The sequence below is a fragment of the Carassius auratus genome, chromosome 7 (assembly GCF_003368295.1).
Source record: "Carassius auratus strain Wakin chromosome 7, ASM336829v1, whole genome shotgun sequence".
Classification (NCBI taxonomy): Eukaryota; Metazoa; Chordata; class Actinopteri; order Cypriniformes; family Cyprinidae; genus Carassius; species Carassius auratus.
Window position 1 is genome coordinate 27,424,167 of NC_039249.1, and position 27,748 is coordinate 27,451,914.

A 27,748-nucleotide genomic window follows, 5' to 3' on the forward strand; every position below is an offset into this window, starting at 1 on the left:
GGAGTAACACGATACTGCAGTGCATTACTGTTAAGAGTCACTTCCCCAGCTCTGTGTGTCTCTGATTTACCTCCCACCATCTCCAGCGGGTCGAGCGTGATCTCCGGCGCGGCGTGATCCGCTGTGCGCTGGACGCTTGCGTTCAACACCCGGTTCATAAAAGTCACCTTGGTGTCGTAAAAAATCAGGCCTGCAGAAGAGATCGAGAGAAACAGGATTTCTGGTTATTAGACAGTGTGGTTCGTAAGATGCCTGTGTTACTGGTTTCTTTTGGCTGGTGTTAGTTAAGTGTGTTTATGTTTTATTTATTTATTTTCTTAACCTTACACATCCCATCTCCTTAAGAAGAGTCTATTTTAATTTTTAACATTTAATTTTTCATGTGTTTTCTCACACAACCCATAGACGTTGTGAACAATAACGGCTCTTAATTGTAGTTAATGTGCACCAGTAGTGTGCTTCAAATCTTAAAAGTATATGTTTAAAGACTGTACTTGCAGATAATGCAACATTAACAAAATAAAAGGAACAATTACTTGTACTTAAAGACACTTTTATAACAGTTAACACATATAAGTGTACTTTAAAGTACACTTTAAATCATATTTCAAACACAATAGTAATTCTAAAATCACAAAGTTGTACTTAAGTCCTACTTAAGTGGATCAAAACACTCAAAACACAAAGCTACGTGCATTTTATATAAATGTAAACTATTCATTTAATTGTGATTAGCGCGCGGTTGAGGAACTGAAAATATTAAAGTATATTCTTTTAAAGTGTACTATTTTTGTAATAAATGCTGTTTTTGAAAGCACGCTTAAGTGTACTTTTTTCCTCAAGGGAATTTATACAATTATTTTGTCAATTTTATTTGCAAAAATATATCAAATCATCCTACATATATGAAATATAGTGAGAAATCACCTTTATCATGAAGCACTTTGAGTGTCATTTAGTACAGCGATGGTATCAGATGGTAATACCATGGTATTTTAATAATATACAGTGGTTTTTAACGTTTAACATTTTTAACGTTTAACCAACCAATCCAAAAAACATGGTACTTTTTGGTATTCTTCTATAAAGCTAGTAAAGAATCAACCCTGAGCAGTGTCTTGTGTGCGTGTGTATCGATGCCTGACCTTTGACCTCGTACAGAAGCGCGGCGATGCTGTTCTGATAGGTCTGTGTCAGCCTCAGCTCCACTAACGGCAGGAAGAAGCTCTCCAGCGTGCTGTTGATCGACTGCAGCAGAGCAAAGCGCAGACGCAGACTCTCCACAGGAACGCCTGTGTGATCACAGTCACCTTCAGACTCATGCTGACTCTACATCTCACAATCCAGATCTAACAGCAGAACATGGAGATGCACTCGCCTCTCAAGCAGGTGACCTGGGGGTCGGCGGTGTCCTGGGCGTCCAGGTACACTTCGTGAGGATGCAGGCGGGCAGGAGTGATGGCCAGGTGTCGGCACAGACGGTTAGCAAACTGGACCAGAGCAAAGTCCATCGCAAAGGTCCATTTTCTACTGGCTTTCTGAGCGTGTCGGGAGTCGATGCATGTGCATCTGAAAGAAGAAAAAAAAAAATTCACAGAGTTGCAGTCATTATTCTAGCCATTTAAAATTACTTTCCCCAAAATCAAATCTCTAGTTTATTTGAAAGCCAGAACAAGAAACACCTGCAGAAGCATATTTATATATTATTCTCAAGAATAAAATGTGAGCCAGGAGCACAAAACCAGTCTTAAGTGTTGAAATTGAGATTTAAACATCATCTGAAAGCTGAATAAAGATGCTTTCCATTGATGTGTGGTTTGTTAGGAGGACAATATTTGTTTGAGATACAACTTTGAAAATCTGGGGGTGCAAAACAAATCTAAATACTGAGAAAATCAAAGTCGTCCGAATGAAGTTCTTAGCAATGCATACTAATCAAAAATATCTTCATGGAACATGAAGTTTACTTAATATCCTTTTGATTTTTTGCATACATTTTTTATAATTTTCACCCATACAATGTTGTTGGCTATTGCTACAAATATACCTGTGCTACTTCAGACTGGTTTTGTGCTCCAGAGTCACAAATGTTTCTTAACTGATCTTCTCTTTACTTAAGAAAAAAAAACATACAAATATTTTGCACTACCAAAAAAAAAAAAAAAAAAAAAAAAAAAAAATATATATATATATATATATATATATATATATATATATATAAAGAATATTCTTATGTTGTTCCTTGTTTTTAAGTTTAAACTGAAAAATAATAAAAATTCTTAAAAACAATCTTTTTAAAAAGCTTTGTAAATAACTTGTCAATAACTACAAAGCTACATTCCCATTGGTCTCTAATGTGTTTAATGAATGTATTGTGTGGTTTAATTTAATTATTTCATTAATTTATTGAGCATTACACATATTTCCAGTAAGTTAAATGTGCTTGTTCTCTGTAGATCATCTAATCAATGATCCGTCATGAATATACATCAAGTGTCTTTTAGCTGAATTTGAAATCCAGTAAAAGAGTCAAACAGAGTCTTGTTTTAATTTCATAATTATGGCAATTTCAAGAAGCATTATAGAGCAAAAAAATATGTAAATTAATGTGATAGCTCTTTTAAAAAAAAACTACTTAAAATATACAGTGCATTAAAACATGTTTCCCAAGTTCTGGATTCCCGTCAGATCAGGTGCTCTGAAAACAGTTCACACTTATCTTAAGACATTTCTTAACTTAAACTTCCTTTTAACAAACCTTTCAAAGTGTAGGTCATAACCGCAGGCCAGGATCGCCCTCCAAACGCTGCGGATATCCTGCTTGGCTCTGTCTAGAGTAAACTTGTGGAAACCTTCCAGGGTCAGAAACTTCTCCTCTGGCACTGATGGACAGAGGTTTATCAGACAACACTCAAACCATGCATCTATTCATTCATTCATATCATGTTTTCATAAGAAATTCAGAAATCAAGAATGGCATTGAATTAACCTTCGAGCTTTTTGGCGGGAGACTTTTCAGGGTCTTTTTCCTCAGGTTTGGTCTTCTCTGGAGATTTTGGCTTAAGGACTGTTTTTTTCTCACTTAGTACAGTTCTGGAAAAACACCATGCAGAAAATATCATAGTCCACTAAAACTAAGTAGATCATTTTTGTTATTTGAAAAAAAAAAAAAAACTGATATAAAAAAAAATCTTAAATTACTTAAATAACTGAAAATTAAATACAAATGAATATAAAAACTACACCTTCAGATTAAAAAAAATAAAATAAAACAATTTAATGATAACAGAAAATATAAAAATTAAACTAAGTAAAAAATGTATAGTATTGTTTCTCTCAAAAATTAGGTCTGCACGATATTGGGAAAAAATTACATTGCAATATTTTATTTTTCTGCGATATATATTGCGATATGAAATCTAATAAAAAATGTTCTTACAAACAAAAATGGGGTGAGCACACTTACATTCTCATTTTAAATGATTTAAACATCGACACCATCATGTCAATTGATTAATATGCGCGAGGGAGAGAGAGCAAGACAGCGCTCGAGTTGTTTGAAGATGGTGAGCTTGCGGCCGAGGCTCGCTTTCTCTCTCGCACTCTCTCTCTCTCTCTCTCGCTCGCACTCTCTCTCTCACGCGCGCTCTCTCTCTCTCGCGCGCGCTCTCTCTCTCACGCGCGCGCTCTCTCTCTCACGCGCGCGCTCTCTCTCTCTCACGCGCGCGCTCTCTCTCTCACGCGCGCGCTCTCTCTCTCACGCGCGCTCTCTCTCTCACGCGCGCTCTCTCTCTCACGCGCGCTCTCTCTCTCACGCGCGCTCTCTCTCTCACGCGCGCTCTCTCTCTCACGCGCGCTCTCTCTCTCACGCGCGCTCTCTCTCTCTCTCTCTCTCTCACGCGCGCGCTCTCTCTCTCACGCGCGCTCTCTCTCTCGCTCGCACTCTCTCTCTCGCTCGCACTCTCTCTCTCACGCGCGCTCTCTCTCTCTCACGCGCGCTCTCTCTCTCTCACGCGCGCTCTCTCTCTCTCACGCGCGCTCTCTCTCTCTCACGCGCGCTCTCTCTCTCACGCGCGCTCTCTCTCTCACGCGCGCTCTCTCTCTCACGCGCGGCTCTCTCTCTCACGCGCGCGCTCTCTCTCTCACGCGCGCGCTCTCTCTCTCACGCGCGCTCTCTCTCTCACGCGCGCTCTCTCTCTCTCCTCTCTCTCTCTCTCTCACGCGCGCTCTCTCTCTCACGCGCGCTCTCTCTCTCACGCGCGCTCTCTCTCTCACGCGCGCTCTCTCTCTCTCTCTCTCTCGCTCGCTCGCTCGTACTCTATTTCTCTCTCGCACGTTCTCTCTCGCTCACGCTCTCTCTCTCTCTCGGTGCTCTCTCTCTCTCTCGCACGTTCTCTCGCGCTCACTCAATTTCAATTTTCAATTTAGGTGAGCTTTATTGGCATGACAAAAACTGTACATTTGTATTGCCAAAGCAGTGGCAGCTGGGCTGCTTACAAATAGTGCACATATGTATTTACAGAAAGAAAAAGAATAATAGTAATAATAAAATATATAAAAAGTATTAACCATGTAGTGCAAAGTGAATTAGTGTATGTGAATGTATAAGTTAGAAATAAAATAAAATAGAATATGGTATTAGATTTACAGAGGCAAAATATACATCTAAGTAATACAACACAGTAATATGGCGTAACATAATCTACATGTGCTGGAAACATCAGGTCAGGGCAGGTTGAGTGTTTTCTCTAACATCATGACAGGCAGACACATACTGAGCAGCAAATACACAGCAGTTCTTGTGTTCTCCTAACAGATACGGCAGTTTCTCCTGGTTCGGAAGAGTTTTAAATGTCTGATGGATCTGCTGTATTTGATCATAGAACCCTGTCCGTATGTCCGTGTATTTGGGGCATTCTGTTAAGAAGTGCAGTTCTGTTTCCATCTGATTCAGATCACAGTGTGAACACAGTCTCTGCTCCGCTGGCAGCCATGTTTTTCTGTGTCTGCCCGTCTCTATCTTCAGCTTGTGTCCGCTGAGTCTGTATCTGGTCAGTGTGCTTCTCAGTTTCTGATCTGACACTGTGTACAGATACTCTGCCATACTGTACTCTCTCTTTAGAGCCAAATAGCATCGCATTTTACTCTGTTGTTCTGTTTGGGTTTGCCAGTGAGTGATGTAATTGTGTTTGATTTGTGCAGTAATCTGATTGATTCTGATGTGATTCAGAGCATCAGTAGATGTTAGTGAAGCATCAGTACTGAAGCTCTGGATCAGCTGAGGGAGGGGACTGCTTTCTTTGCTCATCTCTTGGTATTGAAGGGCTTTATAATGATATGATTGGGGGTCACTGAGTTTCAGATGTTTCCAGAATTTAATTGACCTTTTTTGTATCTTTACGATTAGAGGATATTTGCCTAATTCTGCCCTGCATGCGTTATTTGTTGTGTGCCGGTGCACGTGTAATATATTTTTACACAGTTCTGCATGCAGGGTCTCAATTGGATGTTTTTCCCATTTGGTGAAATCTTGATTTGGATTGGTCAGTGGACCCCACACCTCACTGCCATAGAGTGCAATGGGCTCAACTACTGATTCTAATATTTTCAGCCAAATTCTAATAGGGATTTCTATAGGACATTGCCGTTTTATGGCATAGAAGGCCCTGCGTGCTTTATCTCTCAGTTCATTCACAGCATGATTAAAGTTTCCTGTGGATGTGATTTTCAGACCCAGGTAGTTGTAGTGTGATGTGTGTGTTATTGGGTTAGTGCCTAGTGTAAATGTGTGTTGTGTTCCCTGGGATCTGGATCTTTTCTGGAAGATCATGATTTTGGTTTTCTTCAGGTTGACTGTCAGGGCCCAGGTCTGGCAGTATTGTTCTAGCAGGTCCAGGTTCTGCTGTAGACCTTGTTGAGTGGGAGACAGCAGAACCAGATCGTCTGCATACAGCAGGCATCTGATCTGTGAGTTGTGTAGTGTGAGGCCAGGGGCTGCGGATCGCTCCAGACTGCTTGCCAGTTCATTGATGTAAATGTTAATAATGTTGGGCTTAAGCAGCAGCCCTGTCTCACACCACGCTCTTGGGAAAGATACCTCGTACGTTGGGTGCCGATTTTTACGCCACATTTACTTTCAGTGTACATTGATTTGATAAGGTCATAGGTTTTACCTCCTATGCCGCTTTCAATAAGTTTGTAAAACAGTCCTTGGTGCCAAATTGAGTCAAAAGCTTTTTTAAAGTCAATAAAGCATGCATATATTTTACCTTTTTCTTGGTTGACATGTTTTTCAATTAGAGTATGTAATGTATAGATGTGGTCAGATGTGCGGTAATTTGGTAAAAATCCAATTTGACTTCTACTCAGTACTTGTGTGTGGTGATGAAGTCTAATAGTCGAGCGTTATTATGCTACAGAATAACTTTCCCAGGTTGCTGCTCACACAGATGCCTCTGTAGTTGTTAGGATCAAATTTATCTCCGTTTTTAAAGATTGGTGTGATCAAGCCTTGATTCCAGATGTCAGGGAAGTGACCTACACTTAGAATCACATTGAATAGTTTTAGAATGGCCAATTGAAATTGACTGCTTGTGTGTTTTATCATTTCATTTAATATCCCATCAGGTCCAGATGCTTTTCTGGGTTGGAGGTTTTTGATTTTTTCTTTAAGTTCTTTATCAGTTATTGGGAAATCTAATGGGTTTTGGTTATCTTTGATTGCTAATTCTAGTTTTTCCAATTGGTTGATTGTTTGGTTTGTTTACAGTTTTTGTCTGTTTGTACTTTATTAAACAGTGTTTGGAAATGACTTTCCCATATTTCTCCATTTTGGATTGCCAATTCTTCATGATCAGTTTTTTTCAGATTGTTCCAGTTATTCCAAAATTGGTTTGTGTTGACTGACTTCTCAATTATTGTGAGCTGGTTTTGGGTGTATTGTGCTTTTTTGGTTCTGAGTGTATGTTTGTATTGTTTTAGTGTTGCACAGTAAAGAAGGCGGATCTCTGTATTATTTGGATCTCTGTGTTTCTGATTTGAAAGTGTTCTCATTTGTTTGCGAATAGTTTGGCAGTCCTGATCAAACCAATTTTTGTCATTTTTGGGTATTAGATTTTTTCCAGATTTTGTTTTCAATTTGGATTGTTTTGCTGATTTTTCAAATATGTAATTTAAATCTTTGACCGCAAGATTGACACTTCATTGGTGTGAGCATAGATGTTATTTAGAAGTTATCTATCAGTGCTTGTATTTTTTGGCTGCTGAGTGCTTTCTGATATTCTTCAGCGCTGTTTTCGGCCCATCTGTATGGTTTTCTGATGTTGTACAGTTTACTGGGCTTTGTGTTAATGTTATTTTCAGTCTTTTTGAGATACACAGTGATTTTGACTGTGATCGGACAGAGGGGTTAGTTCTCTAACAGTGAATGATCTGAGAGATGAAGGATCTATATCTGTTATCATATAGTCAACTGTGCTATTCCCAAGAGGTGAGCAAATGTGACTCTTCCTAAAGTGTCTCCTCGTAACCTACCGTTGATGATATACAGACCCAGGCTTCGACAGAGCTGCAGGAGGTCTTTCCCATTTCTTATTCACTATATGATCATGGTTATTTCTGTGGATATGGGAGAATGTGTTATTAATAACAGTCAGTTTGTTGTTGATGTATTTGCTCCCTTGTGTGTCAGTGAAGTCCGGCTTAGTCCTGTTCTTGCGTTCAGGTCTCCACAGATGAGCACATTTCCCTGGGCCTGGAGTGGCTTGTCTCTTCCTCTAATATGGAGAACGTGTCTTCTCTGTAGTAGGGGGACTCTGATGGTGGGATGTATATGGCACACAGGTATATATCTTTTCTGGATGGGAGCAGTTCCTTGTGGATTTTAAGCCAGGTGTAGTATTTGCACTGCTTCACTGTGTTGATGTGTTTGTGGAGTTTTGATTTGTACCAGATTATTTGTCCTCCTGAGTCTCTTCCCTGTCGGACTGTGTTGAGTTTTTGTGATGGTAGGATGATTTCTCTGTAGTTGGGTGGGCAGTGGGTGACGGTGTCTGCCCTGCTCCATGTCTCCTGTAGAATTATAATATCCATATCTTTGATGCTCTTCTGGAATTCAGTGTTTGAGCTCTTTAGCCCAAAGGCTGCTGAATTCAATCCTTGAATATTCCACGTTGATATTGACAGAGTCATTTTAAGAGTTCACGGTATAGAGTTCTTGTTTTCAAAAATAGAGGTAATCCTTTTCTAATGTAATATAGTGTTTTGGAAAAGAAAAGTTTTTTTTTTTTTTTTTTTTTTTTTTTCATTGTTAGGCAGGTGTTTGCATGCTGTGTGGCCCTTTCATGCTGTCAGCCTGGGTACTGATGTAGTTCAGCAGCTGTCTGATCTCACTCATCTCCAGTGTATTTGCTTGTCCTTTCAGGGCCTGAGCGTAGCTCCTGGAGTGTGGGAGTGGTGCTGGGTTTGGTGTGTTGTCACCTGAGGCTGCATGGGCGGGTGGAAGGCTGGTTTGCTGCTGCTGATGTTGGGTTGTTCCTCATGTTGCTTCTCTGCCTGGAGTGATGTTTTTGTGGTTGTGGGGTGTCTTGGGTGGTGATCTGGTGCAACTGGGGTTTCTGCTGATGGGCTGGTGTAGATCTGTGGTGGTGTAGTGCTGGTGCATGGGGTATCCTGATGTGGATTTTAGCATGTTGTGGGGGTCCCTGGTATTGTGCAGCCAGTGGTGGGTCGTTCTCTGTGATGAGTTTGTAGTTTTATGCTGGGGTGTCTGGTTTTGTGTTCTGTAGGTTCGCAGCTGTGTTGTTTTCAGGGGTGTGAAGGTGTTTTTGTCTGCCCCACGCCTGTGTCTTTCAGTGTTTTTGCAAACACATTGACTTTGTCCTTCTTTATGTGTACATGGTCATACAGGGTCCCTGATTGTGATGGAGGGGTGATGAGCCAGGTGTACATTGGGCAGGCGAGCACATCCTTTGGAGATGTCAGCGTTGACTCTCTGGATGGTGTCTGGGTGGATGTCTCTGCGGGGTAGGAGGGTAGAGATGGTGATCTTTGTGCTGGGGTAGATTTCTGTAGCCTTCTCTGCTACTCTGCAGATCAGCTGCCCAACTCTCTCCTGTTCCTTCTCAAGTCGTTGGTGCCTGTGTGTATGATGATATGTGAGGGTGTGCCAAAGGTGGAGTCAGAAAGTATTCTGAGGGCATCCCCTGTTTTTGGGCACCAGAGTTTTGTTGTTTTAAGGCCTGGAAAAAGTCTTTCTCCTTGTAGGAACTTCCCATTGGAGTCCATGAGGATGGCAATGTCAGCCTCTGTTTTCACTGGCTGTTTCTCAGCTGGGTTGTAGCTGTCATGTTTTTCTGAAGGATCTCTGGTTTTTTGGAGGCTGCAGGTGTTCCTGCTTCCCTTTTGGCTGTTGCTGGGCTGTGATGGTTTGGTGGGTGCCGGAGATGTGCTGCTGGACTTTGGATGTGTAGGTGTTGTGTGGGGGGGGGAGGGGGGACTTTGGGGGCCTTCACAGGGGTAGTGAGACACCTCATCTGTGTTGTTAGGTTCTCCATCTGTTTGTCCCTTTGTTGAAGCTCTTTTTTTGAAGCATGCAAGCTCCCTCCCCATGTAGTCTTTCATTTCTGAAAGTTCCTTCCCCATGATCTGTTGAAGTTCTTTGAGGTCTTTTTTGAGTGTTTGCCTGTCCTGATACAGAGTGTCCATTTCCCTTTTAAGTTCTTGGATGGACATTTTCAGCTGGTTTCTCATCTGGTCCAGCTGTTCTCTCAGTTGTTCAGTGTCTTTAGTGGACAGGATGTGGACTTGCTCACTCAGTTCCACTATTTCCACTTCTAGCAGTGCTAAGCTGTGCTGTAGCTGGACAACTGTGTTGTGTAGTCCTGTGCTTTGGGGAAGACTGATGTTCTCTGTGGTTTCTGGAGGGGTCCTGTTCTCTGTGTTGTCGTGGGTTGAAGGCTCATTTTGGTCAGTGTCTTCTGGTGTGTCTGTATGGGTTTGCTTGCAGGGGTTTGCTTCATCTCTTTCCACCATATCTTTTAAGCAGTGGAAGGTCTGTTCAAAGTTTGTGAGGGCAGCACTGTTTCCCTGTATCATTACCGTTCCATTTTGATAAAAGTTTATTGTCAGGTGTCTGTTCTCTGGGTCTTTTTCTGCGTCTTCATAAATGCACAGTTGTCTGCCTTTACAGATTCCATGTTTGGTGTGATACTGGAACAGTGTGCAGGAGGCGGTGTGCCATGCAGTCGGTTGTTCTGTGTAGAAGAGCAGGTTTGTGGTGATGGTTTTGCCCCTACTGTTTAAAGTATCTTTAAACAGTGTTTCTGGGTTTTCCTTCTGAGTTTTGAGCTTGTGTTGTTGTCTGCTCTTCTCAGACTTGATGTCTGGGGGGTAGGAAAAGGTGTGAGCTCCAGTCCCCATTGCTGGTGTTGCCATGGTAATGCCGTTTACAGGTCTTTGATATTGATTGTAATGGCTCCGTTAATCCAATCAGAAGGTGTGAATGACAATGGCCCTCTTTTGTTATTTTAAATTGCTATACCGTTCTATAGCTGTAGTATGCCAGGAGACAGTTGGTCAAGTTTGTTTGCAAAGTTTATAAAAGAGTTTATAAAAAGTTTCCCTTTTTAGTTGAATTTATCTTGAATTTATCTTGACAGATTGCTTTTAAAGTTATTTTAGTTGGAATACAGCTCTTGTTGTCTTACCTCCATCAAATGGAAAGTTGGGGGTCCGTTGGTTTTGTTTGTCCTTTTGCAATTTTTGGTCCTTGTTGTTTGTAGATGGAAAGGTTATTAAAAAAAAAAATTTTTTTTTGTGGTTAAATCCTTTTTAAGATGGAATAAGATGGAATAATCCTTTTTGTTAAATCCGTGAAGTTTGTAGGTGGTTCTTCTCCAGCAGTTTTTGTGTTCGTTCCCTTCTGAAGCCTTGTTGTAGGGTCCACTCCAGTGTCCTTTTGTTTAGGTTCCACGAATTTTTCTTGTTTTCAAGAGATTTTCTCCTAATTTCTTGTAAAAAAATAAATATTAAAGTATTTTTTTTATAGTGAACTTGTGCTCACCGTCCCATTTTAGTTAATTTTGTGTTTTTATCTTTGGTTTACCTCATATTAGAAGCAAGAAACTCTAGAAAGACTAGGAGCTCATGTTATGCATGACCTCTCTCTCTGAAAGCTCTCTGCTGTCTCTCTCTCTCTCACATGCTCGCTCTCTCTTGCGCTCTCTCTCTCGCTCGCGTGCTCTCTCTCGCTCGCGTGCTCTCTCTCTCTCGCGCTCTTTCACACTCTCTCTCGCACTCTCTCTCTCTCTCTCTCTCTCTCGCTCGCTCGTACTCTCTTTCTCTCTCGCACGTTCTCTCTCGCTCACGCTCTCTCTCTCTCTCTCTCTCTCTCTCGCATGCTCGCTCTCGCTCTCTCTCTCTCTCACACGCTCTCTCTTGCGCTCTCTCTCTCGCAAGCTTGCGCGCTCTCTCTCTCGCTCACGCGCTCTCTCTCTCGAGCTCTCTTTCACTCTCTCTCGCACACTCTCACTCTCTCTCTCTCTCTCTCTCTCTCTCTCTCCCTTGCATAGTCTCTCTCTCTCTCTCTCTCGTGCGCTCTTTCTCTCTCTCGCTCACGCGCTCTCTCTCTCGCGCTCTCTTTCACTCTCTCTCGCACTCTCTCTCTCGCTCACTCTCACTCTCTCTCTCTCTCGCGTGCGCGCTCTCTCTCTCTCTCTCTCTCTCTCTCTCCCTTGCGTAGTCTCTCTCTCTCCCTTGCATAGTCTCTCTCTCTCTCTCGCTCGTGCGCTCTCTCTCTCTCGCTCACGCACTCTCTCTCTCGTGCGCTCTCTCTCTGCCCTGTTAAACTGACAGGACTTAAAAACACATGCAAATGATAAACTTTCACTCTATGATGGTTAAGCTGTGCAATTAATCTGCGAATCACATTCTTACAGTTAATCACATCTACAGTTAATGAATAACGGATCAACTACGACAGCCTACATCACACATCTTGCGATGTGACTATCGTGGAATCGAACATTGCGATATCGATGCTTAAATGACACATCATGCAGCTCTATTAAAAATACATAAAATAGCACTGGTACTACTATACATCTTATGGTGGCAGATTAACTTTTATATATTTCAAATGAAAAACAATGGTTATTTAAAATGTATCTTAAGGTAAGGGATGATTGTATTCAATATGTTAAATAATTTAAATAAATGAATAATGAAAGATGTTTGATATTTTGGCAGTCTACACTCACCTCCCACTGTTCAGCGTGGACTTCTCTTTGGCCGGGGGTTTGGTGATGGATCTTTTTGTGCTGACCACCTTGCCCTGGTGCTGCTCTTTGCCTGCCTTGCTGTGCTTGTTCTTGTTGGCCTTTACTGTGCCATATTTACGGAGAATCTGTGTGTGCAATTAACAAAGGTTAATCATTCCTGCTTTGGTCTGGTCAAATACTTTGTGTCTGTTCAATATGGCCTTAAATGTGATGCTAACAAAAAACAAGAAAAAGTAAATACAAATAAAATACAATAGTAACACATGTGTGAATTACAACTAGGTATGTCAATTTTTTGACATTTTTATAACAATAATCATTATTTTTGTTGATTATTAATAATAACTGTTAATACTTCATAATTATTATTTTGCAAAATGCATGTGGAAGACTCAAAGTGACCATGTGCATGTAGTGAAACAAACAAACAAAAAACAATATTTTCATGTTTAATGATAAATTAGTTATTTAATAATAATAATAATACTAAATTAATTACTGTTCCAAGATTTTCACCTGCATGAGCTGGTCATCAAGCAGCTTCTTGGGCGGCCGTATGTGTGTAAAAAACACGTGGAGCAGGTTTCCTGGTGTCTGAGAGTTCATCTGCTCTTTGCTCAGATAAATATCTGATATTTTCACTGGTTTTGTTGGTATGGAGCTCAGCACCTGCTCTGCATAAACGCAGCTCTTAAAGATGTCTGTCAGCACATCACGTGCTTCAGGAACCAATTTATCTCCTATAAGAACAAAACATAATATCAACAAAGCAAAAAAGAATGATAGAATAAACAAAAAATAAAATAAAAAAATTGATGATAACGAAATCAACCAACCTCTGATCGATTTATCAAGGAAGTACTCCTCTAGGACTGAACTCCCTTGTGTGTCAAATAAACTCTGATTTACACTGGAGACGGTGAGGATCTCCTCATTGGTCATCTCCATCAGCTCCTCCTCTCTTTCCAGATTGGAAAGGCCAATGAGATCACTGCTGTTAAAAAGACTGGCCCGAATCTTCTCTACTTGGGCCCGTGCCCTTACCTATAAGACAAAAGCAAAAAAATTTTTTATTTATTATTTAGAATCTAATTTCTTTTACAAAACGATTAGTGTTACTAGTGTTGCAAAGGTGTTTTAAATGGTTCATATGCAGTTGCAAGGGTGCTCTAGATGCGTTTTATCATTGTCTGAAAATCTGGTGAATGCAGTAGGAAGAGTTTGAAAAACTTTTAGCCAAATTAATCAAAAAAGTTCTAAGCATATTTAAGTAATTTGTCATGTTTTGTACAACTAGGTTCAACTGTATTTTGTTGCCTTGTTCCTACATGTGCAATGACAATAAAGTTGAATCTAATCTAATCTAAACTAGGTGGCAAGCACTGGTATTTTCAGCACTGTCAAAATAAAAGTCCAGCTTCTGACGCTTATCAGCCTCTCCCAACCCCCAAAAAACAATGACCGATGCTAATTATTAAAAAATGCCAAATATCGGCCGATATATCAGTCTTAGCAAAAACCTAATGGCCGATACCCATAATTAAAAAATATCAAATATCGATTGATATGCAAAATTTATTTTGGTCTTGCAAATTAACAGTTGATTAATACTGGATATCATTTAACTTGTCTCAAGAAATCTAAAGTTGTAGGGTAAACCAAAGTAACTAATAAAAAATAAGACTGATAGTTGCTTGATTATTGATACTGACAAGTAAAACAGGCTAAATACCAGCCAATATATCGGCTTTGGCAAAAACTGATCACTAAAAAGGCTAAATAGCAGCCAATATATCGGCTTTGGCAAAAAACTGATCACTAAAAAGGCTAAATACCAGCCGATATATCGGCTTTGGAAAAACCTAAAGGCTGATACTGTCACAGTGTCTGGTCTGTGTATCCCTGGGTGTCCACTAGTGGTCTCACTTCCCATTTCCCACAAGCCTTTGTCCGATTCATCACTGTTAATTGCCACCTGTTAATTGCACAAAGCTGTTCCCAGTTTCATCGTTTTCACCTGTCCATATATACCCTGTTTGTTTCTATCGGTTTCATGGAGTCCTTGGTTTATGTCACCCTGCTTTTCGTGTTCCCTAGTGTTTGTCATGTTTCGGACTGCTTTTGTGGATATTGGCCTCTTGCCTGACTGGATTACGATTATTTGGATTCTCCCAATAAAACACTGCAAATTGGATCTCTCTCGGTTTGTGTGTACGTTCGTAACAGGTACTGATAATTACAAAAAATGCCAAATATCAGCCAATATATTGACCTTGCAAGATAACAATCGTTAAATACACATGCACAGAAATTGTGCATTCTCAGTTAGTCATACTTTTCCCAAAAAATTACATAGTCAAACATCTGTTATGATGTGCTTATGAGCAAAAGGGATATAAGTGCATGTCAAAATAAATTAATCTGAAACATGAGCTTGGCATACCATATCAATAAACACAATGCTAATTTAAGGATGAACAACAGTAATAAAGATGTTTGTAAACACCTTTACTGTTGCTGGTCCCACTCACCTCGATGACAGCATAGCCTTTGATTGGTCGTGCCACACTGGCTTGGATGTCTGTGTACATGGAGCTCCCATCAGAGACTGATGTCGCAACACTATCCAACCGCTCACCAATGCTGCCGAGACTACCTTGACTTCCTGTGCTACAAAGAGACACATCAAGACTCTCCTGACTGGACACTGTGTGGGGATCCAGCGGTGCTTGTGGTTGGGAAGGTGCTGGTTGAGGGGTTACCAACTCTTGATTCACCAGCAGCTCAGTGGAAGCCCTGGAAGCTCCCTCTAAAGAGCTGGATCCTGATGTCTGGCTCGCTGAAGCCGAGGCACTCATTGCTGGCATTGCATTGTTGCTGTTAAGGCTTCCTGCAGTGCTATCTCGCTTTGCATCTTGGGGAATACCTGAAGTTTCAGCTTTGGTTTTTTTAGGGTCCTCTTCCTGAACTGGAATAAAGATCTCATCCTTGAAGAGACCGCCGTGTGCGTTGCAAGCCTTTCGGATTGCATTGCGCACCACAGATTCCTCCAAGTGAGTGGGGATTCCTGAGAGCACGAGCAAACGACTGTGAACGGTGGAGCCAACCAAGGCTTGGCAGGCATCTGCAACCGCATCTTCAGTGACGCCCAGACCTTGAGGGTCCTTGTTAGCAAGGTGTCGTAAAATCAAGAGTAACGTCAGCCCACGGTGAAACCACAACATGTCCTCTGGCTTCCCTCCGGCCATGTTTAGCAAAGCACTGTCACATTCTGATGGTCTCCCTCCACTTCCAGAACCATGTTTTCCTGAGACTGATGCAACTGTGGCCCCTGTACGTTCGCGCTTTAGCTTCACCTTTTTGCGCTTCGAAAGCAAGCTTGGATTTTGGGGCGTCTGGCCCGGAGAGGATGGAGAGGAGGAAGAGGAATCGCTACAGTTGGTGGCACTTGTAGACGATGGGATGCCTACCACCGATGTCCCCGCAGCTGTACTGAGCGGCAGAGTCACTTCGGCGACTGCCAGACACACCTCCATCAGGGCGTGGAAGTAGGTCGAGAAGCGGCTCCGCTCGGTGACGAGCGCAAGTGCTCCGCTGCTGCCCGTTCCAGAAGTGCAGGAATCTCCGCTAACTGACCCCCAGTTTTGGGTCTCGTGGTCATAAAGTTTTCGTAGCTCGGATTGAAGAACCATAAGGACTGTTAGGCAAGGGTTGAAAAGCAATGTAATGTGGCTAGACAGCCCCGAGGGGGTTTTGCAATGCTCGAAGGCCTGGATCTTGCGGAGAAGCTCTGCAAGCAAATGGAAGACCAGCTCCTTGATGCATGGAGCAAGATCGGTGGTCCACAGAAGCCCACCTAAACACAGATACAGCAAGTGTGATGCTGGAAAAAGAAACTGCATGGGAAGTTTTACTAGCATGTTTTACTTGATCCTTGTGGGAAAATAAATGTTCATTTCTTACCCAGCAACTCTACAACCTGCATAAGCACAGAACTGGGCACAGTGTCCAGCTCATCCTCAGATCGGTCAGTGGTTTCCCCAATGGTGTAGGTCAGCAGCTGTTCAGCAAAGGCCATAGCCAAGGGAAACTCAAGAGGCAACGAGTGCAATACCAGCACTGCACCAGGAGGAGGAGATACACCTACAGACAGTGACCAGAATATGAGTTACAGGTACTCTTTATTTTCTAAATGCAGCTTACTAATCTTATGCTGTGAGCATGCGGGCTATTCTTGAGAAAAAGAAGTGCACTTTAGCATAAATCTAAAAAGAGATCTATGGAAATAATATATTTGAAAAGAAAATACTTAAGTGTCTGCTTAATATTAATTGCAAATAAATAAAAAGAGTTTAAATGTATATTTTTGACCCAAGCAGGACTTAAGCACATCTTTATTCTATTGTCTTCGTAATATGAAACAATCACTTACGGGAATCTATGGTTTAAAATAACTTCAATAGAAGCTTATGAGCCATGCATTTAAACATTTGTAATAACACATTTATAATGAGTTGCAATTTAGTGCATTTAAAATATATTAACCTTGAATGTAATACTGAATTATAATCAAGTACTTCACATGTGCTTTATTATGTTTAACACATCTAAATGTGTTAAAAAAATTTTTTAAACAATTTTAAAAGAATTTCCAAAGTAAAACTTTTTTTGACTATTACAAAGATCACTTTTTAAAATTGTACTTAAGTGCGTTAAGAAAATATCATAAAAGTGTCTCTCTTCAAGTGACGTAAGTGGCCTTTTATTTTAAAATATTATCAACAAAAACACAAATAAAATGTAAAATACATTTCAAGATTTGAAGTGTGCATACAATATAATTAAATGATGCTGATTTAAGTGGGCACTTTGCTCACTACGGTATACAATTTTTTAAATATATATAGAACATACCAAGTAGAATCTTCTAAGTAGGTAATCCTAAATCTTAAATGTCTGTACAAATGTAACATGTACTTGACGTGCCTAGTTTGACATGCACTCTGTCAGTGGGGATGATGATGCTGGGATACTGGTTGGCTGTGGGTGGAGGGGTGAGTCCTGTATTGGATGGAGAGGCATCTAGAGGGTAACACACTGCCTCCATCAGATTCAGCTGGCCATTTCGACGAACCTTATGACCAAGTCCATACACCATTACGCGAGTCCAAGGAGCCTTATATAGAGAGGAGCTAAGAGAAAAACATGACGTGCAAAACATGTTTCTTGCTCTTTTGAAATAATTAGTCTTACACTGCAAAACTCCCTGACTAATGAAAGCATGGGGCAAAAACAGGTCATTTAGAAATATGAGTGCTTGTGACATCCATAGAGAAAACTCGGCTAATGTTGTGTTGTCAGATACTCAACAGAAACTCACTCTTTGCGGCAGCTGAGTTGGCTCTCTTTGCAAGAGACGACCACAAACGCGGCCCCAGGGAAGTTCACGTCCACGTTGACCTTGGACTCTGTGATGGGAATCTGTTCCAGCGGGAACTGCTCTGGAGCGCTCTGAAAGTTCAGCAAACACTAAAGCATTACCACAATAACTAATAATAATTTAACACCGAGCTCTTTCAGGACTATGTTTCTTAAAGTACAGTACAGTAGACCGTACAGACAGCTTCAATGGAGGGACTGAGAGCTCTCGGACTAAATCTAAAATATCTCGTGAGGTCTCACGGGTTTGAAACGACATGAGGGTGAGTTATTAATGAAATAATTTTACATTTTCGGTGAACTAACCCTTTAACACACTTTAGTACAAAACAGTTCAAAAGTGCACTTTCTATTTTGGATAAATTTAAATACAAAATATGACAAAATATAATGTTTAATTTGCAATCAGTATTATAATGTACTAATAAAAATGCTACAAAAATGTGTAAATATCTAAATGATAGATATATAAATAATAATAATAATAATAATAATTACGAGGGAAATAATAGGTTTGTTATTTTTAAAAGGCTCTTCTGTCATTATTCCTTTTAGAGAACTTTTTTTTTTCTTGCAAAATGTTTAACTCTACCAGGTTTATTACTGTTAACTAAACTAAAAGCATAAAAAAATAATTTAATTCAGCTAATTGCCAACATTTCTCATGTAAGAATTAAAGATTATAAGAAAAAAATAATCACAACAATAAAACAAGAAATGTAAAAACTTTTAAATAAATTTTAAACCATTTTCAAATATTTTTTAATTTCTTGTTTTATTGTTGTGATAATTTTTTCTTATTTTATTTTAATGTAAAGCACTTTGAATTACCATGGTGTATGAAATGTGCTATATAAATAAACTTGCCTTGCCTAAACACTAAAACTTAATAAATAAAAAGACAGAGACAAAAAACTAATTACTAAAGCTTAAAATAAAATTAAAATGAAAAAAATGAGAAAAATATGAAAAACAAATGTATAAAATATGAACAAAAACTAGTATATCAATGATATTAAAATAATGCTGATCTCTACTTTGTCAATCAGTTTTACTTGTATCAGATGTATCCTGTAGAGAGATGTGGACATGTTGGTACCTGCAGGAAGCAGCAGATCTGTTTGGTGAGCTCGAGGAGGCTGTCCTCTCCCTGATGCAGGGCTCTGCTGATGGCCACCGTCAGCCACTCGCCGATGCTCCCAGCGTTCCCCTGATAGAAGAGTTCGGTCGGGGAGCAGCTCTCGCCCTGCAGCTCGTGGAGGACGGACTGAGCCAGCAGAAGAGAGTTTGAACTGATTCTGCCATCTACAGACGACAAAGGGAAGTCAACACATACTGAGTTTTATTAAGATGGATGCGCTTCAGGCATTTTATGTTATTTTACTTTTACATTTTTTCTAGAATGTATTAAAAGGGATAGTTCACCCAAAAATGAAAATTGGCCGAAACCACACACAGGCCATTCAATGTGTAGATTAATTTGTTTCTTAATAGGAACAGATTAGGAGAAATGTAGCGTTTCAGCACTTCTGCAGTGAATGGGTGCCGTCAGAATTAAAGTGATGTGTGGGTAGATTTTGATGTGAGAGACAACAGGAGATGGATTTATTTTTACTGGAGGAAGTGTTATTATGGATCATGGATTATATTTTGAATCCAAAGAATCAACGGTTTGAAGTTAAAACACCTTGATGATGGATGGATGTTTCTTCCAAACACACAGCTTTTGTCTTCTCCAGATGTTAACTGATGGACTGGAGTGGTGTGGATTACTCCTAATTAACTTATATTCTGACGGCACCCATTCACTACAGAGCATCCACTGATGAGCAAGTAATGCAATGCAGCATTTCACCAAATTTTCATTTTCTAGGTGAACTGTTCCTTTAAAATGTCAAATGTAAATTTGGAAGTTGGATCAAACAAGCTGGCAACCCGTGTTCCTTGAATTATTGGTCTGACATCACCTGGCAGAGGCGGAGCCAGCAGCTGATTGGACAGGAGCTGCAGATGCTCGAGTGTGATGTCACGCACGGCGGGGATGTGGAAGAGACGTGTGAATGTGTGAGGGCTCTTGGGAGCAAAGATTTTGAGTAAAGCCATGCGGCAGTAGAGACGCGCCAGAGCACCTTCACAGCGCAGCAGCTCCCTGAAACACACACACACACACAGTGCTGAATCTTAATCAAATATGCTGTTTACAAGATTAATAAGAAATGCATCTTTAAATGCATTACCGGTGAATCTGGATGTTGCTGCTGTCTAGAGACACCAAGCCATTGGCTGCAGCCCTGCGGGACCCTGCTGGGGGTCTCTCCAGTGTCTCAATGGGGTACCAGTACCGAACTAACACCCCCTCACTGCGCAGATACGTCTCCACCTGCACCAGCTCACTGGACTGAACACACACAAATCAAGATTGAGATTGGTTGCGTTTAAAAGAGGTTGTCATTTAAAAGAGGCTTAAGAACATGTATGGAATATTTCAACATTGTGGAAAAAAATGCTAAAATATTTATATGTATATATGCTAATATTATTTAATGTTAAGTATTAATACATCAGTTTGCAGGTTTTAATAGAGAAAATGTTGTTGTGTAAGGATGCTTCTCATTACATCCTAAAATTATCAAAATAAAATTGGCCAAAATATAAAAAATGAAATAAAGTAATGAATAAAATTAATAATGAATAAAACATCCAGAGATTTTTTTCACCAAGTAAAAAATTTTGACGTTCACATATATATATATATATATATATATATATATATATATATATATATAAATAATAAACCAAATGCATATCAGAGTCAATAGTCACGAACATGCAAAAATAATTTAAATAAGGTCTAATTTTCAAATGTATTTTTTTACATATTTTTTTTAAATACACCTTTCTGTGAGCTTTCTATTATTATGTATTAATTAATTAATCTCACAGCCTGGAAAGAACACGTCTGGACTATTTCAATGCAAGAAAAAAAAATATTTACAGTTCTACTTTTTAAAATGATGTTTTTTTTAATGTGAAGTACTTCAAATCATCATCATTAAATCATGAAAATGTTGTACAGAATGATGCGGATTTCATTATAATTTTTTTTTTTTAATCTGTATGATTATATCCTAATTTTATCAAAAGAACAAATTAACAAAATATTTCTGCCTCCGCTAATTCGTTTTTTTTTTTTTTTTGAAAAGCCTAATATGACTGATGCAGATCCTCACAGAGTCGACATCGAGCACGACTCCATGCAGGCCGAAGGTCTTCAGCATGCCCCGGATGGCAAACTTGGGCAGGGCTGTGCTGCTACTGCTGTTGTTCCCCTCCGGGCAGCGGATGCCCACCGTCAAACCTGAGGGAAACCGTGACAGAGAGAGAAATTATGAATTGTAATTCATTTAAACTTCATTTACAAGTAATTCAAAATGCTAAAAGCTGACTAAAATGGTGAAAACGTGCACCAAAACGCAGGAAAATGAAGAGAATCTCAGACAAATAGAGTGAATGTGTTTGACACAGACCTTTGCGGACTTTATCAATGGTGAACTTGTTCGCTTCATCTCTGATGTCCTCGATGGTTGGGAGGTAGAGGTCTCGAGGAATCCCTCCGTTCTCCTCATACAGGAACTCGACAGTCTGACGAGCGATATCCACCATCCCTGTCCGATTAAACCGCATTATTCATCATATTCATCAGACACATGGAGAAAACCTCCAGGAAGAGATGTGTGAACTTGTTGTGTACTTCAAATTTGAAGAGGATATTTTAAAAAACAGCTGTACCTGCAGATCTTATAATATTAATGAAATAATAGTCCACTTAAGAGACACTTTCATGACTGTTTCGTATCACACTTAAGTACACTTTTAAAATATGTATTTTGTAATAATGTCAGAAGTTTTATTTAAAGTTCATTTTGGAAGACTGTAATCATCAAGTGCACTTATTTTGATGTGTTGACTAACATACTTAAGCACATGCACTTAATTATGATTTCAACTCTACTATGTAGATTTACTAAATTGCAACTTCATCATCACAAATAGGTTAAAATACATGATACACCTTTCAATAGAAATGACATTAAAGTATACTTTAGTTTATCATAAATGCTTGTCAGTACATTCAGCAGCACTTAAACCATATTCTAAAGAAAACAGAGTTATGAAACTACGTATAAAGATGTACTTAAGTGCTACTCAAAAAGCACTTAAAATTCAGCCAAATGCATTTTATATCATTTTAAATCATAATATATTTTCAATCTATTGCAATTAAAATGCATTTAAGTGTCTGAAAACATTGCATTCCGTTTGCATTCAGTATAATCTTTTAAAGTACTGTTTTTAAGGCATGCTGAAATGTCTTTAGCCATTGTTCATTCACCCAGCTGTAGTGCTCCTTTGATCTGGTCCAGGCCGGACTTCCTCTCTGCCTCGTTCCTGAAACGACGGCGAATGGTTGGAAAAACTTTACTTTCCCATGCTTTCACGAGCAAAGCGTAATGATCCTCCTTTACAGAGAGAAGGAGAGACAGAAACAGGTTGTGTTTGAAAAGGCACTGTGTGAGTGGTGTATTGTGTGTAAATGTCTTGTGAGGTCAAGTCAAGGGCATTGTTATGAGCTCTTCATACCCTAGTGATATCTTCATCATCTTCATCATCGCTCTCATCATCAGCAATCAGCGGAGGATGAGCGTTTGGCCCGGAGACGACCAGATTCTCATAACTCAGTTCCAGCTTGTAGTGAAGAGAGGCATCACTATTGTACTCTGTGAATAAAACAACATTATAAGAATATGGTTTAACCCACATCAGATTTAACCCTCTGGAGTCCCCAAAAATAAGGGTTAAATAACAACTGTCTTCCTGATTCATACACGTGGTTTAAAAAAAGGGGAAAATTAAAAAAAAAAATTCTAACCAAAGTTTGAAATAATTAAGATAAAAAAGAAATAATAAAAAAAAAGATTTTGGAAGAAGTTATCTTGTTCTAACTGAGGCTGCATTTGTTTGATAAAAAAATGATAATAAAATGCGATTTTTTTTTTTTTTTTTAAGAACTATTCTTTATTGTGATATATTTTTTAATGTAACTAATTGCTGTGTTTCATTCTTCTGTTTATCATCAATGTTGGAAACGGTTTGAGCTTCTTATTCAGCAAGGACGCATTAAAGTGATCAAAAGTGATGTGCAAAGACATTTAAAATGTGTCAAAAAGATTTCTACTTCAAATAATAAATATCATAAAATAATAAATAATAAGTGCTGCTCTTTTGAATGCTGTTTTCACCTCTGAATCCTGAAAGATAAAATGTATCCACAAATATATTCAGCAGCACAGCTGTTTTCAACATTGATAATAACCAGAAATAATCAGCTTATAAGAATGATTTCTGAAGATCATGTGACACTGAAGACTGGAGGAATGATGCAGAAAATACAGCTGTGCATCACAGGAATAAATTACAGTTTACAATATAATCACATGGAACATGGTTATTTTAGATTGCAATAATATTTGACTGTTTTTACTGTATTTGTACATGCACACAGCTTTTTTGCTCTGAAACTATAAGTGAATACTTGGCCACGTACGCTGCTGTGCTGAGACGACTGCAGTGATGCGACTCGGGGGAACGTGGGACACCGAGTCAGACGCCACGCTCGTACCGGCGTCGTTGTCGCTGTCCGAGGCCATGGCGAAGGGCAGAGCCTCGAAGTTGGCGCTGATCTCCTCCGAGAGGTCCATGCAGAGATCGGCAGCGTTTCGGTGAGCCTGTCCCTCTGCGAACGCAAACAACCGGCCGCCGAAGTTTGCCTGAATCTTCGTATTCTGAAAAAGAGAATCACACGGTTTATAAAGCAGGACTAAAGCACATATAATAAAAAAAACATTTTCCCAGAGCAATTACACAAGTACATTTTTGGATGCTTAAACCACCCATAAAAATATACATCAATGAATATCCAAGAACTGCAGAATCCAGGAACAAATATAATATTGATAAAGTACATCTGACTCATTATATCCTATCAGGTGCCCTTCATTCTTTATTTACACTGCAGTCTGAAATGCATTTTTCTTATTTGACTTTTTTAACATCTTGTCTTTCCATCTAATTAATAATCTCTCCTTTTTATTCATTAGCTGTATTGGGTGCAACAGCCAGTTTTGTCTTAATTAGGGCTGAATATCGATCCAATTCTGAATCATATCTATTCCCAATTTCAATTTCAATGTGGTTAAAAAAAAAAAAAAAAAAAAAGAGTCAAACATTAAGATGTTAAAAAAATATTTATCCTGTGTCTCTTTTTGCAAAACATGTAATTGCTGCTGAAAACCATGAAAAAAAAAAAAAAAGCAGGCTACATAACTTTATTTAAAATAATAAAATAAACTGAGGTTGTAGTTCCCTCACAAATCTGAAGAAAAAAATATATATAAAAGACAAGAAAAAATGTAATGGAATTTATGAATGGAAAAATTCAATGACTCACTCAAGATTTGGTTCATTACTGGATGAATCAGTGTTTTTGAACTAATCTCTTGAATGAATGATTTAAAGACAAATACATTTGTAATAGTCCCTTTTCAGCACCTAAAAAGATGTGCACACAGGAACTGATAGACAGAACTTAAATTGTAATTTTCCAAAAAGTGTCAGATTCTGGAATTTTGATTTGATTCCTGATCCTATTCTTAATGAAATTATCTTTAAACAAACAAACAAACATATCCTTATGTAATTAGCTAATTGTGTTTTCAGCCACACCACTTTCAGGGGCTTTTTCCCCGCCAAGTATATCCATTTTAACCTATAGATGAACTGAAACTGATGATTTATCTTTGGTGTGCAGACCTTCTTCTGAATGTGGACCACGGGCCACATGCCTCCGGCCACGTCCTCCAGATAAGGAGCGAGCCGCTGACCGCAGTAGGTGAAGTACACTCTTCCTTTGGGAGGCTGACCGGGGGGAGGAGGAGTGCCTTCCAAACGCTCCCAACCGATGCCTGCAACATCCCCTGTGTCCAAACACACCACACACACACCATCACCACAGCAGCTCCACAGTTGTGCAGTACCAAAAACATCAGGGCGTAAGTTACTATGCAGAAACCCTACTAACTTTACATGTCATACTCTATTACATAAAGAGCACAGAAGTTTTTGTACATTGGTTTTTACTGCACAAAATAAGTGTCTTCAGTATTTTTGTCTCATTTTCCAGTCATTTTTTTTTTAATTAAATAAATAAATAAACCCCAAACATTCCTAAATCAAGATTAGGGATGCTCATTTTAACCAGTTAACCAACACACACACACACACACACACACACACACACACACACACACACACACACATATATACTTAGAAAGAATTAAAAATATAAGCTAGCTTATAGCTCAGGGATCCTCAAATCTGGACCAAGATCCACTTTTCTTCTGTTTAGCTCTAACCCTAACCAAACACACCTGAGCATGCTAATCAGTGTCTTCAGGATCATTAGAAAATCACAGGTAGGTGACTTTGATCAGGGTTGGAGCTAAACTCTGCAGTGCATTGGCCTCCATAGAGGCCCTCCATAGATAACCCTAACCTAACCCTAACCCTAACCCTAAGATTTGAGGAAGGGGAATATAGCTATATTAACGACAAGCCAAAACTTAATCATTTAGGCTTAAACCAACGTTAGGTTTCTCATTAGACACAAAATTAAATTCCGTATTCGTGATGCACTTGAATGGCAAAATATTATCTATAATGTAGTACTTCATTCATGTTCCAATATACAAATAAAACAAAATGTTTTGCATAATGCTTAACGGCATAGATTTGAGCGTTCTGGTTTTTATTTCCAATATGTTTGACTGACTGTATTTTATGATGATAATGAACAGGCTGTTGTGTGGCGCCGGCACAATCACTTGAGTTTTTTCCTTCTAACAGTGGAAGTAACTTCTCCTTTTAGTAAAAAAGATAATTGGAAATGTAAAAGAAAATTGTAAAAAATCGAATCTTTGTACTTTTGTAAAATAGGATGCCGATTTCTGCCGTATTGGTTTCCTTTCGCACAGCACAAAAATTAACCAGAAATTATCAATAACTATTATGTTTCTACATCTTAACACTCAATTTCAGCTTTTTAAACACACATTTCTGTTTTAAGACTCAATATAATGTGAGTAAAAAGCACAATAAGAGAAAACAGAAAGCATTAGTTACAGGAGTCACAGAAAACAACTGGTCATCACATAATCCCTTTAAATGTGCTTTAACAGTTTCAAAAGTAGCTTTCCCAACAGTTGGCTTAAACAACGTAATATTCTTGAATGCTCAAATGTCTCACCAGGAAGTAGAGCCACGTCCAGTCTCACACTCTTCCACTGCAGCAAACTGGAGCCATTATAGTGTACCGCCCTCCCATTACTGAGCAGGAGAGAGACAGCAACAAGGACGACAAGTACAAAGACAAGACTTAGGATGGGAAGCAGAGGGGAAGAGAAAGAACAGGCTAAGAGTCCAGTGAACATGTTAAATGGAGCGGGTCAGTACTTGTGAAACAGACAGGTGCCCACAGGACTGGTCCAGGCTCCGTCTCTCTTCTCAGCCTCCGGGGAGAAACCGAACGACACTACAGGGCCGCTGTCATCCTCCGAGTCTCCGAAAGAAACAACCTCCATCTCCCAGTAAAAGGAAGGAGCCTGGAAACCAGAAAAAGATGGAGAAACTTAAGAAATAGATATAGACTACTACAGGCACGGTTCTTGACAGCTGTCCGCCGTTAAATAAAACATAAAACAAGGTAATTTATTTCACAATTCTGACTTTTTTCTCAGAATTGCATGATAATATCAGGCAATTTCTGACTAAAAATATTAATGAAAGCACACAAACAGGCTGTAGTTACCTGCACAGGCACAGGTGAAGTGGCGTAGATGAACGTTCCTCTGGGAAGACCTCCACCTGCGCTCGGATCGGCCAGAAAGGTCACGGAGGTCAAGTGTGAGGAGAACATGCAGGCGCGGACCGGAGGGAAGACGCGCGACGGGCACCACGTGATTTCCTTCAGCTGCGGAGAGAGGAACACTTCCACTCTGATTATATGTTCAGCCAATCAGAAGGCTTTCTGTCTGCCAGTAGTTGTGTGTGTTGACTGAGCAGCCCATATAAGGCAAGCAGGAAGCTGAGAGAGTGACAGCAGCAGACATGATAATATCACACTCCTCTCGATGGCATTAAATGATGCTCCTCTCACCCGTCGTTGATCAGTTTGCACTGGAGGAGGAGGAGGACGAGCGCAGTCTCGATACAGCATCCGAACCCTCTCACACTGAGCCTCAACCATCACCAAACGCTCTCCTGAGAACACACACCACCAGTCAGGCCAATAAATGCTGTCACACTACAGGAAGTCCTCACATGGCTTCAGAAGACCTGGAGTAAACATGGTTCACTGTGTGGAAAAAACTTAAAAAAAAAACTCATGTCATGAAACATAAAAATACATGAAGGTGATTTCATCTTAACACATTAAAAAAAGCTGTAAAAGTAATCAAAATGAAGCAATTCAAGCTTCAGTTCAAGCTTTTACAAACACACAAAAAAAAATTATATGTTACTGTCAATGTTATTTTAGAATACTATACTCTTTGAAATAGCTTTTAATGTTTTATATTTTCAGTTTTAATAATATTGCTGTATTTTTTCATTCAGTTTTTTATATTTCTATTTAGCTTTATATTTACTTCAGTTTTAGTTGCAGCAATTTAAGTACTTTTAGAGCTTAGATAATTCGATTTTAGCTTTATTTTATAAAAAAAAAACTATATTTATTTAGATAACACTGCGATAACAATGCTACTGAAGAGACATGATCACTTCAGATGATAAACGTTGAATTTAAGCTTTTATTCACATATAAACACTGATCAAAGCACATACATAGAGCACATCAAATATAGTAAACAGAAATCGTGATTAATCGTTTGACAGCACTAGTATTTATTAATCTTTGT

General features: G+C 39.4%; 1 protein-coding gene across 3 annotated transcripts in view; it reads right to left on the bottom strand.

Moving 5' to 3' along the window:
* Positions 1-27,748, bottom strand: part of LOC113106387 (probable E3 ubiquitin-protein ligase HECTD4) — an 85,728-nt gene that overhangs the window by 12,383 nt on the left and 45,597 nt on the right. For all 3 annotated transcript variants that reach the window (XM_026268259.1, XM_026268260.1, XM_026268261.1), the window contains exons 45-69: positions 26,989-27,092; positions 26,641-26,802; positions 26,286-26,434; positions 26,080-26,159; positions 24,588-24,751; positions 23,323-23,560; positions 22,359-22,495; positions 22,111-22,237; positions 21,245-21,382; positions 20,948-21,075; positions 19,955-20,115; positions 19,685-19,866; positions 18,817-19,022; positions 17,659-17,789; positions 17,265-17,470; positions 16,242-16,421; positions 14,810-16,134; positions 13,115-13,322; positions 12,795-13,018; positions 12,258-12,403; positions 2,990-3,093; positions 2,759-2,882; positions 1,379-1,569; positions 1,146-1,292; positions 71-190 (exon numbers count right to left, since the gene is read on the bottom strand). In XM_026268259.1, the coding sequence (XP_026124044.1) occupies positions 71-190; positions 1,146-1,292; positions 1,379-1,569; positions 2,759-2,882; positions 2,990-3,093; positions 12,258-12,403; positions 12,795-13,018; positions 13,115-13,322; positions 14,810-16,134; positions 16,242-16,421; positions 17,265-17,470; positions 17,659-17,789; positions 18,817-19,022; positions 19,685-19,866; positions 19,955-20,115; positions 20,948-21,075; positions 21,245-21,382; positions 22,111-22,237; positions 22,359-22,495; positions 23,323-23,560; positions 24,588-24,751; positions 26,080-26,159; positions 26,286-26,434; positions 26,641-26,802; positions 26,989-27,092 (5,082 nt within the window). The remainder of the gene's footprint in view (positions 1-70; positions 191-1,145; positions 1,293-1,378; positions 1,570-2,758; positions 2,883-2,989; positions 3,094-12,257; positions 12,404-12,794; positions 13,019-13,114; positions 13,323-14,809; positions 16,135-16,241; positions 16,422-17,264; positions 17,471-17,658; positions 17,790-18,816; positions 19,023-19,684; positions 19,867-19,954; positions 20,116-20,947; positions 21,076-21,244; positions 21,383-22,110; positions 22,238-22,358; positions 22,496-23,322; positions 23,561-24,587; positions 24,752-26,079; positions 26,160-26,285; positions 26,435-26,640; positions 26,803-26,988; positions 27,093-27,748) is intronic.